The following is a 13,990-nucleotide window of genomic DNA, read 5'->3' as shown; positions in this document are numbered from 1 at the left end:
AACACCATCTGAAAGCCATGTCCTTAAGAAAAAGGTAAAAATCCAATTCAAAAATCTGGCTTTTAGGAAAAGATCCATCTGCGGTTCACTGAAACGTAATCAAAAATTGTCTCAATCAAAGAGTCAAGAAGTCGTTCTCAAGAAAGGGAACGGGGAGAAAGGGCTGAGGAATGCCAAACTGAAAATCAGTGCCAGCAGGTCTGATGGACCACTGCATCTGAATTTGACCTTTCTGGTTCAAATCTTTATTAATATACATATGAAGATGTGAGGTAAGAAGTGAGGTACAACAGAGACCATGTGCAGCTATCTGTAAAACACGGTGGAGGCTCTGTCATGGTTTTGGGTTGAGCGTTGGACATCTTGTCAACACTGTGTGTAATGATGAACACAGAAAAGTATCAGAGTTGGATCCCCCATGAAATACTGTCTGATTGGTTGTAGTATCATTTATTTGCCTGACATACTGTATTCCCATATATGTTTCCTTGATTTTCAACAAACAGCTACACCTACTCCCCATTTTCCTAACAAAATATAAAGAAACTGGACTTCACACAGTGCTACATGTGCAACTCCTTGATGGCATTTTCTAAAAGTAGTTGTAACTACAGCCTCTCATAACATGGCCAAGCCAGTGCTATTAGTTATACTGAGTGTGAGAGACAGGACCAAATGTATTGACAGACGCACAGATCAAGACAGAAGATGTGGGTAAGGTCCAAACAAGACAGATAAAGTGGTATTATTACCAGTCCCGTGTGTGATATGGTAGTGCTGCACAGAAAACAGAAAACGATCACACTCTCAGGCCAACAGTGCTTGCGTCATATCTTGACACCCCCCCTCCTCCCCCCCTCTGAAAATAGAGTATAATGAGAGGTGGGCATGTTGGGTGTATGGGGTAAGTGTGTATGTGTTTGGAAGCAGCTATAAAAGTCATATTGTGTCGTCCCCCCCTTCATCTTGCTCATCTTACCTCCATCTCCTGCCCTTCTGTCTTCTCTCTGCTCCAATTCCTCTCCATCACCTTTTGTTTTGCCTTATTTCTCAGCTGCAATCATCCACCCCTTTATTCAGGTAAGACAGAAAATAAATAAACACACACACAAACATTTACAGGTGCAAGAGACCACACATAGGACACTGGAAGCTGAAGATTTAACTGCAATTTTTTTCGGGGATTATCTGTGACAAGCAGAGAGACTTCAGCTAAGTGAAATAGTTGTAAATTACCAAGATATGAATGACACATGGGGATAAACTGTTTGTAGCTGCAGGATGTGCATCGGGGGTGTGTTTGTGTAAGCCTGAGGGCGAACGCTCCGCTAGAAACTCGACTAAGAAAATCAATCAGGAGCACCATTGATTCAGGATTTGCGAGGCCTATGAAAGACAACTTGATAAAGTGAAAAGGTCCAGTCGATAAAGTCATACAGTATTAGAGTGCCAAAGAAGAATAACAAGCTATGTAAATATATCCTTTTGAAATCAATTCACAAATTGTTAAATATGGGGATGTTTGGTGGTTTCAGTTTGGTTTTCGCTCCTCTGCAGTAGCTTGTTTGAAATAAAAGGTAATGTTAGCAGCAGGTGTTGGTCTCGTGGGTGTTTCCTTGCTCAGGTTTCACCAAGAACAGGTGTCAGTGGCACAGCAGCTGTGTGCTTAAGTAAGTACAGTAGCTAATGTCTGCTGTAGATGATTTTAGGTGTTGTTGGTATTCTGAAAAGAGGACTTAAATAAGAGACGCTTCACTGAACAATACACTTTTCTGTGCCATGACTCAGAACTTTAACTGGCAGATATTTATATGTGCTTTAGGGTATTATGCTGATCTGCTTTTCAAATCATTAACGCCACCAGAAAAACATAAAAATAAAAAAGTTAAGTTGCTGGTTAGAACTGTATCCACTTTTCTAAAGAAACACGACTTATTTATAGCACACACGCAGGCAAGAGTGGCTTTCAATCCTCAGTGAAGGTCTGTTATGTTATGATACTAAAATATAACCCCGCATATCCATCACAGCATGCACATCCTTCACTGCAAGTTAAATAAAGTCACCGAGTGTCATTCATAATATGTGAGCAGAAACGTTGTCACTCTGCACACTGAAATAAGTGGGCGCACACAATTACCCACCCCATAAGGAAACCCAGTTACCTCAGGCTCTGTATGTGTACTTTTTTGTATCACCGTTCAGCCTATCAGAATGCTATTCAATATATTATACATATATATTATATATTATCCTTCATGTTATTTTGAGCATTTTTGTTCTTGTTCTTTTAGAGACATACACATAATATCTGAAATGAAATTATTATGATTATCACAACTACTACAACTATTATTATTGATGAAAAATGTGTGTTTAAACTTTAAAAGATAGCCAGGCCTTCTTCGTTTGTCTCTTTGTGTCGGATTTGAGTGTGAAACAGTTCATACATGTGGTTTAAACACAGATTTATGTGACTGAGGCCCAGTTTGTCTGCATTACAAGTGACATCACGTTTGAGGGCACTGTCATGGAAAAAGAAAGCGCACATGCTCGTGAACACTTGTTGCAAAGTTCATGAACAGTGGGACAAAACCTGTGAATTTTACGATGGGCTGAAAGAACGTCAGTTATGTCATCTGAATGTTTAGTTTTGTGTTTTACAAAATACAAAACACAAAATCTGACAAGATCCACAACAACTAACTGGAACCGTATGACTGCTGATATAGGTAATAAAAACAACTGTGGCACGTTCCCAAAAGCAAAAAATGTTATCACTGAGATGGCTTCATTGCATCAACGCTTTCTATTTGCATCATCTTATTGACAGGGAAAAAAATCTGCACATCTCAAGACATTTCACAAACCACAAACAGATGCTCACTAATTGGTTTTTGCTGCCAAAAACAGACACATAACAGGTGTGGTGACAGTTGAGAAGCTGATTGGACAGAAAGCAAGAGGATGACAATGAATTTTTACTTTTATCATTCTGTCCTTTGGACAGGAAGGCCTGGGATTTTCCAGGGGTCAGGATAGTGCAATCTGCACAGGGACTACTGACATGACCCCGGTGGGGCTTTGCAAGTCTCTCAGCACACGTATCCTGACTGTGAGACATATACTCTTACATACTCAGGAGCTCACATCTCTTAAAGACACAAAACCCACTCATCAAACATCTATCTTGACAACTCAGTACTTGATCCCAGAGCTCTGAAATGTCAGGACTCTGGGATCAGCTCAGGTGTGACACCTACAGGCTAAAGTCATGTACTGCAGCTAAGAGCACACTGATCACAAAATAGAACCGAGCAAGCGGATGAGACATGAAACACAACAGGTTACACATTTGTACTGAGCACACGCAGCTCTACAGCACACTTTGTGTTATTCAGCTATAAAGTGGTGTGTATTTCACAATGACTGGACAGGTTTCTTAGGTTTAATAAAGTTATTTTACAAACTAATGGAATTTTCTTTATATGTCAAAGCAAGGAATCAAAATCATTTCACATTGTGGGCCACATATTGGATCTTAAACTCCCCTTTTAGTCAGTATAAAGAATTTTAACTACATATAAATAAGTGCAATTTCATGATAAGCTGCTGGGCTTAAAATGTAAGAACTAAATGTTTTAAAATTATCAACTGTCATGTAATTATAAGACAGAGATTGGAGTCACTGGCAGGCCACTTCTGGTCCCTGGGCCTTATGTTTGACACTGCTGGATTAAAGTGTGGAAAACATCTGCATCAACTGAGGGTAACTAGTTGCACTGTGACTCTGTGACACATGACACAGAGAACAGAAGACATTTCAATTAATAACATACAATTTAATGCCTAATTCTAATTAAAAAAGGCTCTTTTCACACCATAAATTCCATCAGAGTTTATCATGCAATGACTACTTTAACTGTAAAATATACCATGTACTTTAACTGATGTCAAAGTACTGTTTGACAAACTCAGCTTCGCTGTTTCACACGTTCTATTTGTCAAAATTGTAGTCAAAGAAAAAAATTGCAGGAAAGTCTCTCCTCAGAAGTGCTTAAATCCCTCCGACAGAGTGATACTTTTAAGATAACGGAGAATCCAGAGCAATTCTGGGTGCTTATTTCAGTGTACAAAGCTTGTCTCTCTCCATGGGCGTTTGCCAGACTGTATTTATGTCTCTGTCTTAAATTCTAACGTATGTCCTTCAATTAACCTCTCGTTGTGCCAAGTTCCACAGAGGCCATCTCTCGAATGCCTTAAAGATATTCCTACCAGCCCAATCAGGGTTGAAATTCTCCTTGGGTTTGTTGGCATGGATAATCTTCTCTTAATTTACTGTTCTGTAAAATGCAACATCTGTCTAACTAAAAATACATTTCCAAACACATGTGCACATAACGAGTTAGATTTTACTTTCAGCTTTCGTATCAGATCAGCTCAGCTGCAGAGCTGCTGCTCACTCACCTCTTTGAAATGCAATACCAAACTTTGTGCCTTTCATGTCCTCTCTGTCTCTCTCTCCAGGAAACAAAATGGTTATGACAGATCTGCTAAAACCTGAGGAGATCAAGAAAGCTCTTGATGCCTTCGCAGGTCAGTAACTGTTGTAGAGGCTCTGTGTTATTCTCAGCAGCGCTGCAAAGTGCCAAAAGTTGGCCTTAAATTTTTTGCTGACCCATAAAAAATCTGTTTTTAAAAAAAATCTGTGCACATGGAGTTGATATAATAAAATCTTTTATCTTTGCCTTGTCTTTTGTAGCAGAAACATTTGACCCTAAAAAGTTCTTTGAAATGGTGGGAATGAAGGCCATGTCGGCTGAAAACGTCAAGAAGGTCTTTCAGGTTCTGGATGTGGATGGTAGCGGATTTATAGAAGAAGAAGAGCTAAAGTAAGAAACTCAAACAGATGCAAAAACACGCTAAAAGCAGACATGATGAAAGATACAGCTCTGCAATATAACGCTGATGTCACATGTTCCTTAAAGCTGCCCTACAGTGACCCACTTTCTGCATCAACCTGCACTTTTCTCAGGTTTGTACTGAAGGGCTTTTCCAAGGATGGCAGAGATCTGACTGACGCTGAGACTAAAGCATTTCTCACAGCTGCAGACAAAGATGGAGATGGCAAGATCGGCATTGATGGTAAGAGAAAGGTGTCAAAATGTTTTCAGTTTATTCTTCAAAAAGATACAAAGAGGCGATGAGAGTAGGATGAGGACGGGGTGGGAGGAGAGCTAGCAAGTAGGCTTTCTGCACTTCCACAAATGCTGTATGTTGTGTGGGATTTTTCAGATTTTACCAAAATGTTTCTAATACTTGATTCTTATGGTTCACATCTAGTGAAAAACTGAATATGACCGAAGCAAATTTGCAAGTTTGCAAGAAAAGATACACTGAGAAAAAAATGTAATGTCACCTGTGCAAGCTAACACCAACTTTTAAATATCGAATTTGTTTACTGGAATAAACATGCCATAAACTAAATCTGCCAATTAATCTTTGGTTTTTTTTAACATAATCATAAAAACACAATATCTGAAATGTTAGCTATGGTAACACCATTCAGCGACTTCAAGGGATGACAGGTGGAATGAATGCTTGTGCTTGGTGTATAAGGAATCCCATAAAATACACCAAAGTGTGGCTGGGCCAGATAGTGAACCTCCTGATGTGTACATTAGCGTGTGAATGTTAAATAGAAAGCAACTGGGCATAAAAAAGTGCAAGAATGAATGGGTGAGTGAGAAATGTTGGATAACTTGCTTTGCAGAAAACCAGAGCAACAGTGTGGCCTGTTGATGTATTAAAGGTGAAAGATTTGTTTTATGATATAGAAGCTTTGGTCCAGAGGAAAAACACAGTTCAAGGTTCCAGACACCATGAAATACTTGGATCAGTTTCTTGTTGGTGTTTAACTGAATATGGTGATAATGTTTCACTGCGCATTTACATTTTTGTTTTGCTCTCTTTTTTTTCCAGAGTTTGAAGCCTTAGTGCATGAGTAGGGGAAAGCTGAACTCCCCTCTTGTTCTTCCTGCTCCTCGTTGTCCCTGCATCCACATTTTGTAACTGCGACCTCCAAACTCTTCCTCCCTTTCCTCGCTCTGGACCCCTCACACGGAGTCAGACCAGGCCTGCTCTCTGCAAAACACTACCAAAAACAGGCCAACAGGGAGTCCACCTGAGGAGGAACATACAGGCATAACAGGCACCAGTTTCACTTTTCATTTTTCTTTTTATATATATAGATAGATATATATATATTTAACCACACATGCTGTATGGATTTCAGAAGCATTCTTAATGATTTCGCGAGGATAGTCTGTGGTCAAAAAAGGTGGTACTAGTGTTGTAGATGGTGTAGATGTTCTCAAGACTCCTTAAATCTTAATTTCCTTCCTGCATTGCGTCTTGACTGGTTTTATTTCTAGATGTTCACATGTCAGTGCACTTTCCTCCCACTCCTCCTCTTTATCCACCTTCATTCACCTCCCTCACCTCAACCACCTCCTCCTTCTCCACCTCCTCCTCCACCCCCTGCCTCTGATCAGATCATGTAGTAAATAAAATCATATAAGGAGAGCTGTGAAGAGAGAAAAGATCTCAGTATGAAATGATAATAAAAAAGAAAACTTGACGTGAGGTGTCTCTTTACTTATTGTTACTCGCAGTGAACACACAACATTGAACTCACACAAATACAACACACTGAACATCGCAAAACAGGTCAATCACTGGGATGGTGGAGAGCTTAAGCTTAACATTTTGGGAAACATGCCTTCTTTCTCAGGTTGCTTGCTCACACACACATATAAATATTTTGCCAACAGCCAGGTTTCATAGTAAAGAGACTGAAGACGTGGTGCTGACACATGAATAAGATGCTGTAGAAAACAGCGCAGCATCAGTGTTTTCTTCAAATTTCTGGCAACAAGCATACTTCCAAAAATGTTTAAATATTCTCTGAATATTTTTACCAACAGACTCAAACAAATATTAACATACAAACTCAAATTGCTGTACAAAGGTTTGTTAAAATAACCATTTTAGTTTAGTTCAGTCAGGGAGGATGGCTGATTTGGACATTGTAGCAATTTATGTTTGGCGTCACATCACTATGGAGCAACAGGATCCTGGTACAGAACAGAGTGAACATTAATAACAAGAGATACAGACAGAAAGAAGGCCATGGGGTGGAGGCGGGTTGCAAAGTGGCTTGCAAGCCTGCAGCAAAACTCTTCTGGTCCTTTGTAGGTTTTAACATAAAATAAGTACAGTTCGTCATGTGTAACAAAACATGACATATTACACCTTTCTATTATTTATGTAACAAAAACTAAACCAAAATACTGAAGCAGTGTCTGAAAACAAAGCACATCACATGATTCCATAGAACCACCTTTAGCAGCGTGAAGCAATTGTGTGACATTATCAGCCAACATTGTTGTGGAGGAACTTTGATCCACTCTTCTTTGTAACGCTGCCTGAGTTTATTGAGATTTGTGAGCTTTAATTTATGCATAGTTCTCTGAAGGTCCGATCGCAGAATTTCAGGTTGAGGTCTGTGCTTTGACTGAGGAGTTCAAGGTTGACTGTAAGGTTTCCAGGTCCTGTGGCTGCAAAACAAGCCCAAAGCATCACTCCGTCACCACTGTGCCGTTGGTAGGAGGGTTTTGTGTCAATATGCTGTTTGGTTTTCTCCAAACCTACTGCTGTGCATTATGGTCAACCACCTCCACTCGTTGTTCCCAAAGTCTTGAGTCTTGTGCAGATGTAACTTTGCATATCTAAGCTCTGCTGCAATATTTTATTTTTAGAGAGAAGAGGCTTTCTTCTGGCAACCATTCTATATAAGCCATATCTGTCCAGTCTTTTTCTAATTGTACTGTCAAGAACTTTACAATTTAGCATGCTAACTGAGGCTTGTAGATGTAGCTCTGTGCTTTTTGGTAATTGTGTGAGCTCTGCAAAGTCTGACTTTGGGGTGAATTTCCTGGGGCATCCCCTCCTAAGAGGTTTGTAGCATTGTGTTCTGCTATATAGTGGTGGTAACACCAGCTGATGATTAGTTAATCAAGTCAATCTGACCAGCAGCGACTAGCTGCTACATACGCTCTTAATTAAAGTACCTGTGTGCTTAGTTTTTCACATTTTTCTGTAGCTTTGCTTAATTTTTGTTAAAGAAATTATGACACAGAGTAATATGTCATGTTTTGTAGTTCAACTGGGCTGTATTTAGCTAGTTTTAAAACCTAGAAAGGTCCAGATTAGTTTTACTCTGTCCTGATATATAAAACCTTACAATTTACCATAACTGTGGATTGATAAGTTCATAGTAGGAAGTTTTTACAACTAAAAATTAGTCACTCAAAGTTTAATCAGTGTTCCTTATATAAAATTATGAAAGGGATGTCGATGAGCTAATGTGGGCTGAGACTGCTCAGCTCAGCTTGTCTTTGTGGCCTGTCTGAATTAATGCTATGATCAACTCAATGGTTTTAATATTTGATTAATCGATGTGTATTACAGTATCTTCTTTGGTATGGGAGATACGTTATCTTAAAACGGTACAAACCTTCTGGCCATTTCACTCAGAGCATTCACATTTCAGACATGTCACGTCATTCACTAACAAAAATGTATGTCCTGCCTCCACAACCTGATCTCACAGCATCAGTAACAAACCCTGCATGCACGAGTGCCGATGGATTAATGGATCTGAGGAGCAGATCTGTCATTGGTCGTCGTGGGACGAAGCTTTACCGTGGCGAATGGGTTTGTGCCTCTGAAATGAGAGGATGATGGAAAATGATATACAACACCACATACACTCAACTGCTTTCTGCCAATACCAATAAACCACTCAGACAGAGGTGCACACACTCTAGGTTTAGACACTAACATCACACCACAGCCTGAGGGTGGTACATTTTGACAGTGTGCAATGAGCACTCTGTGGAGGTCTTTGTTTCAAGTAAACTTTGATCGGGGTTTATTGTTTGCAGTGGGAATTGGGATTCAAAAAGATGTTTCTTGCAGATTCTCAAGTGTAATCTAGTTTTCTGGGAAGACAATTCATAGGATTCATATATATTGGATCATGGTATATTGGCAAAGCAGTGCTGCACTGGCATTTTTTTTTCCAGAACAATACATAACAATAATCCATAAATGCATACATAATCCATGTCTAATTACCTGGGAAACAGTGGGTTTTCAGGGGGTCCATGTGGTGATAATGCCTACAAAAAATACAAATAAATCAATAAATGAATACAAATCCACACTTAGCACTGAAGTGTTGCGTATTTTTCTGTGTTAAAGAGACAATTATAATTAAAGTTAAACATGTAGCACCTGGACGTCAGATGCTGATCTACCCTTTCTGTCAGGTAGGGGAGAAATGGGTCGAAAATCTCCTGAACTCCTCCTTGCACTCTGAATTGGTGGAGGGGGAGGCGGTGGGGGAGGAAGTGGATGTTCATTGTAGCTCCTTGTTTGACTCGGCTTCGTCTCCAACGCCTCTTCTCCCTTCTTCTCAGGGAGTGGAGAGATAGGCCTGAAGTCCACAGAGGCTCTACGATTGGGTGTGGCCGGGGGTGGGACGTCTCCGTAACTCTTGCTCTCTGACTGGTCGGCGTAGGTGTCACTGTCATTCAGATTGTTCATACTGTGACTTCTTAGAGAACTGCCACTGTTGGGGCAAAAGGAGCAGAATCTTTTAAGTGATTCATAGTGGGACAAATATCTGGAATATTTTACTAAAGGATAACAAAATAATAACATCTTCTCCCAGAGCAGCAACCTAAATATTCACATATCATACAGATTAGATCCTGTGGTTTGCCCCAATATCTTTTTTTTCTTGGTGTCCAGTGTCATGCCAGAGAAAGAACATTTTGGCATACAGATTTGAGATTAGTATCTGTCTCCTACCTTGTTGCTAAATTATTGGAGAAATCCTCAATAGGGGCCACGTACGCAGCAGGGAACCAGCCCTGACTGGAGGAGAAAAGACAGAAAATTAAACATCATGTGTCTTCCTGTCTTTACATAAATCAAAAAACTAATTCCAGCAACAGACTCTGTAATTCTCAGTCTTGTGTTTTTTTCAGCGCTCGTGTAGTCTCTCAACCAAACACAAGAGCAAACCTTTAAATCACAGGTTCTCAACCTTTTCCCACATAATAATCTTTTCCCTCATAATCCTAACACTGATGGTTAGATGGTTCGGGCTTAGCATCGCACGATGATGCGAACTAACCCAAAGCTGATAATCTGGGGAACCCTGAGGGAGATTTCATGAGAGACGGATGTGATGTGCCACAATCACATCAGAGTTTCTGTTTGTTTTACTGGTTTCTGGTCTTTTGAGTTACTATTATTTAGTTTTACAGTAATAATTGTAAAAAAATTTTAAATAGTATCATGAGCAAAACAAATTTGTGACTTGATCTAGGAGCTCAAAGTGGTAAAAGGTTGACATCTTTACCCTTTTATTGGAAAAACTCTGTGAGGGACTTTTTTTTATAAGGCCATCAATTTTAAGATTGGGTGCAGATGATAACTGAACACTGTAAAGACGGAGCATTTCAAAAACGGCGCATGCACGTAAATGTTTATTTCCCACCGCAGGCTGCTGTCAGTGCGCCCATACAGCCACCCGTTGCGTGGCTCCTGGACCAGGACGATGACAGTCTCCCCCCTGTTGAAAGGCAGGAGCTTTGGGTTGGATGAGGAGGGATGAGAAACCAGCGCTCTCATGACTCTCCCTCCTCCCAGGCCTAAAGATTCCCCCACTGAACTGGAGCGAGAGCGGCTGGGGAGGGGAGACGGTGCTGGAGGGAGAGGAAAGATGAAGGAGAAACAGAGAGGAGAAAAAGATTAAAAGAATATTAATAGGAATATTTTAGGCATGCATGAATGAATGCATATAAACAAGCAAATATTAATACTTCTAATCTTCTCTGGCATCAAAGGTTATCAAATAATCACATATTAATATACAGCTCTTATAATTAGAACAGCACACCTCCCACCTCTAGAAGGGACTCTGCCCAGTGCCTGCTGCTCCCGCCTGGCCCAGGACATATCCTCATCTCTGGCTACCGTCTGCAGCAGGGAGCTCACTGAACCTCGCAGCTAAGCAGACACAGAATACAGATCCCACTGATCGGATTTTTTTATTTGAAGTCTGGCATAGCAAGGTTTGCTTTCAGCAGGAATATTACGATTATAAATAAACAATCTGGTGCTGGTGCTCGATTTAGTGTCAAGATTTCTAAAGAACCACAGAGACTAATGCTGGAAAAACTAAACACCATGTTGTACAAATAAACCAAGCAAATATGTGCTTACACTCGCTGTGAAGCACTTCAGCTGTAGATGATGGATTAAGCAACCTTTACAGCACAAATAGTACATTATTAGCAGAGAACAGACACATGAGAATACAAATACAGCTGCTGAACTAGACTGGGGATGCTAGTAAACATAACAGATGCCACTTATTAAGTGAATTTAACATAAATTATTTTAAATAGACTTTGGTTTATTTATTGAACTATAAGAAAAATAAGACGGTGAGACTTGACTTGGTTTCTGTTCCTATGTTTCCACAAATTCAAACACAGCAGAGTGTGCAGTGTTTCGCTGAGAAACCACAGCCACTGTACCTTGTTTTATAGTGCGTGGCATACTCATGTGTAATGTTCCTACTGGCTAAAAAAAAATGAGTAAACCTGATAAAGTGCTGGTACCTGTGCCTCTTGGTCTGAATGGGTGGGTGTTCGAGATCTGGAGACTCTGGTGTCATTCACTTTCTCCTTCCATCCGTCTGCCTTCTGCTGGAGAGATGCACCAGTCTGAAAACGGATTAGAGGTGAGCGCCTCATTCCATCTCAGTTTGATCATTCAGCAACATGACTAGGCAAGGCAAGTTTATTTGTGTAGCACAATTCAACAACAAGGTGATTCAAAGTGCTTTACAGAGACATTAGAAACAAAAACAAATAAAAAGCATGATTTAAAATTGATTAAAAACTAACTAACTAACTAACAAACAAACAAAACAGTATATAAGATCAAAAATCAAAACAGATAAAATCAGAACAGTAGATAAAATCAGTAGTTAAAATGTAAGTTTTGAAATTTAAGCTTAAGTGTGGATTTGGTGCTTTATTCAAATGCAGCTGAGAACAGGTGAGTCTTCAACCTGGATTTAAATAAACTGAGTGTTTCAGCTGATCTGAGGCTTTCTGGGAGTTTGTTCCAGATATAAGGAGCATAAAAGCTGAATGCAGCTTCTCCGTGTCTGGTTCTGACTCTGGGAACTGATAAAAGACCGGATCCAGATGACCTGAGGGATCTGGAAGGTTCATACTGGGTCAGGAGGTCACTGATGTATTTTGATCCTAAACCATTCAGAGCTTTATAGACCAGCATCAGGACTTTAAAGTCTATCCTCTGACGGACAGGCAGCCAGTGTAAAGACCTCAGAGCTGGACTGATGTGGTCCACTTTTTTGGTCTTAGTGAGGACTCGAGCAGCAGTTCTGAATGAGCTGTAGTTGTCTGACTGATTTTTTTAGGTAGACCTGTAAAGACGCTGTTACAGTAGTCAAGCCTGCTAAAGATGAATGCATGGACTAGTTTTTCCAGGTCCTGTTGAGACATCAGATCTTTTATCCTTGAAATATTCTTGAGGTGATAGTAAGCTGATTTTGTTATTGTCTTAATGTGTTTTTCTAGGTTTAGGTCTAAGACATATTGCTTCAGTAAATAAGACACATGACACTGAGAAGTGAGTTTCATCAGATGAACAAGATATTGGCAAGGTCCCACACGACTGGGATAAAAAGGCTGGGCAGTTCAGTGTCTTGGTGGAAAAAGCACTCCAAGCTCATGGCTGATGGCTGCAGTCGGCCTTCCCTTCACAACATGATAGATTGCAGCTGATGTAGCTGATACACAGAATACTAAGCTCCATCTACTACCATGAAGTGGGAAATGCAGCTTATCAGTCAGGACAGTAATTATATATTCAAAATGTTACAAAAAATAGTTATTGTTCAGTGTACCGGCTATATTGAAGGCTGCAAAAGTTTTCTTTCAAAGGAAACTTGTATTACATAATAATACATTCATCAGCTTTTTTCTGATGAATGTAAAAGAAAATATAAATTAAGCAAAATTTTGTATTTCTGTATTATATCTAACATGTTTTTTGTTCCTTGTTTTGCAGAGCAGATTGTAGTGAGTATTTCTTTAAAAAGTATGTAATGTGCCTTTCAGCAGGTTACAAGGTTACTGGTGACTAAACTGACCCATCATCATGTCACCTAAAAATAAAAGATTTAAGGCCTTTACATACTGAACACGTAAAATTTTTGAAAATATTTCATATGTTAAACATTTTTTTTGGGACCCACCTATTAATGGAGCTTTTCACACCGACACCGTAATCTCCCAGGACAGATTTACAACATTTATTTTTCCTGCTTAAACTCGATTTTTCTGATTTCATTGCATTTGAATCAACAGATCTGACCAGTTACACCATTACATTTAGCAACAAGTGCACTTGTAGCTCAAAGAGCGCACTAGTACTGAATAAATTATGGCAAAAGTAAGATAATACCATTTTACCTTAATCTCACACAGATGCTGCTCAGGGTTAATCAACTCTACTGTGTAGGTTGGCCAGTGTGTATGAATACCTTGTTAATTAGGAACAGCAGTGACTGAGTGAGGCCACAGTGTTTCTCTGCCAAGAAGCGATACCTCCTCTCCTCCTCCTTTAAGATCTCCTGATGGCTCTGCCGCAGGTACAGCATGTATTCACTGTTCTCCTAAAACCGCACGCACAGGGAACAATGAACATGAGGGCATGCACCTACAATGATACACTCACAAGGTGTATTACTGGACTGTGTGTGTGTGTGTGTGTGTGTGTGTGTGTGTGTGTGTGTGTGTGTGTGTGTGTGTGT

At 39.9% G+C, this 13,990-nt stretch overlaps 2 protein-coding genes across 3 annotated transcripts in view; one reads left to right on the top strand and one right to left on the bottom strand.

The window, feature by feature from the left end:
- pvalb7 (parvalbumin 7) overlaps positions 1-6,640 on the top strand; it is a 45,109-nt gene extending 38,469 nt beyond the window's left edge. Inside the window, exons 1-5 of one of the 2 annotated variants that reach the window (XM_005939445.3) lie at positions 925-1,080; positions 4,528-4,596; positions 4,763-4,892; positions 5,036-5,145; positions 5,983-6,640. In XM_005939445.3, coding sequence (XP_005939507.2) covers positions 4,536-4,596; positions 4,763-4,892; positions 5,036-5,145; positions 5,983-6,008 — 327 coding nt within the window. In that variant the 5' untranslated portion in view covers positions 925-1,080; positions 4,528-4,535 and the 3' untranslated portion in view covers positions 6,009-6,640. Of the gene's footprint in view, positions 1-924; positions 1,081-4,527; positions 4,597-4,762; positions 4,893-5,035; positions 5,146-5,982 lie in introns of those variants that run through there. The other variant, XM_005939446.3, reaches the window with a different exon arrangement.
- A 91-nt stretch (positions 6,641-6,731) lies between these two features.
- The window catches only part of baiap2l2b (BAR/IMD domain containing adaptor protein 2 like 2b), an 11,962-nt gene continuing 4,703 nt past the window's right edge, over positions 6,732-13,990 (bottom strand). Inside the window, exons 7-14 of the mRNA XM_042227395.1 lie at positions 13,721-13,852; positions 11,763-11,867; positions 11,043-11,145; positions 10,634-10,841; positions 9,940-10,005; positions 9,361-9,691; positions 9,202-9,245; positions 6,732-8,788 (exon numbers count right to left, since the gene is read on the bottom strand). Of these exons, the coding sequence (XP_042083329.1) occupies positions 8,713-8,788; positions 9,202-9,245; positions 9,361-9,691; positions 9,940-10,005; positions 10,634-10,841; positions 11,043-11,145; positions 11,763-11,867; positions 13,721-13,852 (1,065 nt within the window). The 3' untranslated portion in view covers positions 6,732-8,712. The remainder of the gene's footprint in view (positions 8,789-9,201; positions 9,246-9,360; positions 9,692-9,939; positions 10,006-10,633; positions 10,842-11,042; positions 11,146-11,762; positions 11,868-13,720; positions 13,853-13,990) is intronic.

This window comes from Haplochromis burtoni, unplaced genomic scaffold, assembly GCF_018398535.1.
Source record: "Haplochromis burtoni strain Fernald_Lab_line unplaced genomic scaffold, NCSU_Asbu1 Contig_258, whole genome shotgun sequence".
NCBI lineage: Eukaryota > Metazoa > Chordata > Actinopteri > Cichliformes > Cichlidae > Haplochromis > Haplochromis burtoni.
The sequence above is the reverse complement of the archived record's forward strand: the minus strand, read 5'-3'. Positions and strand labels throughout refer to the sequence as shown.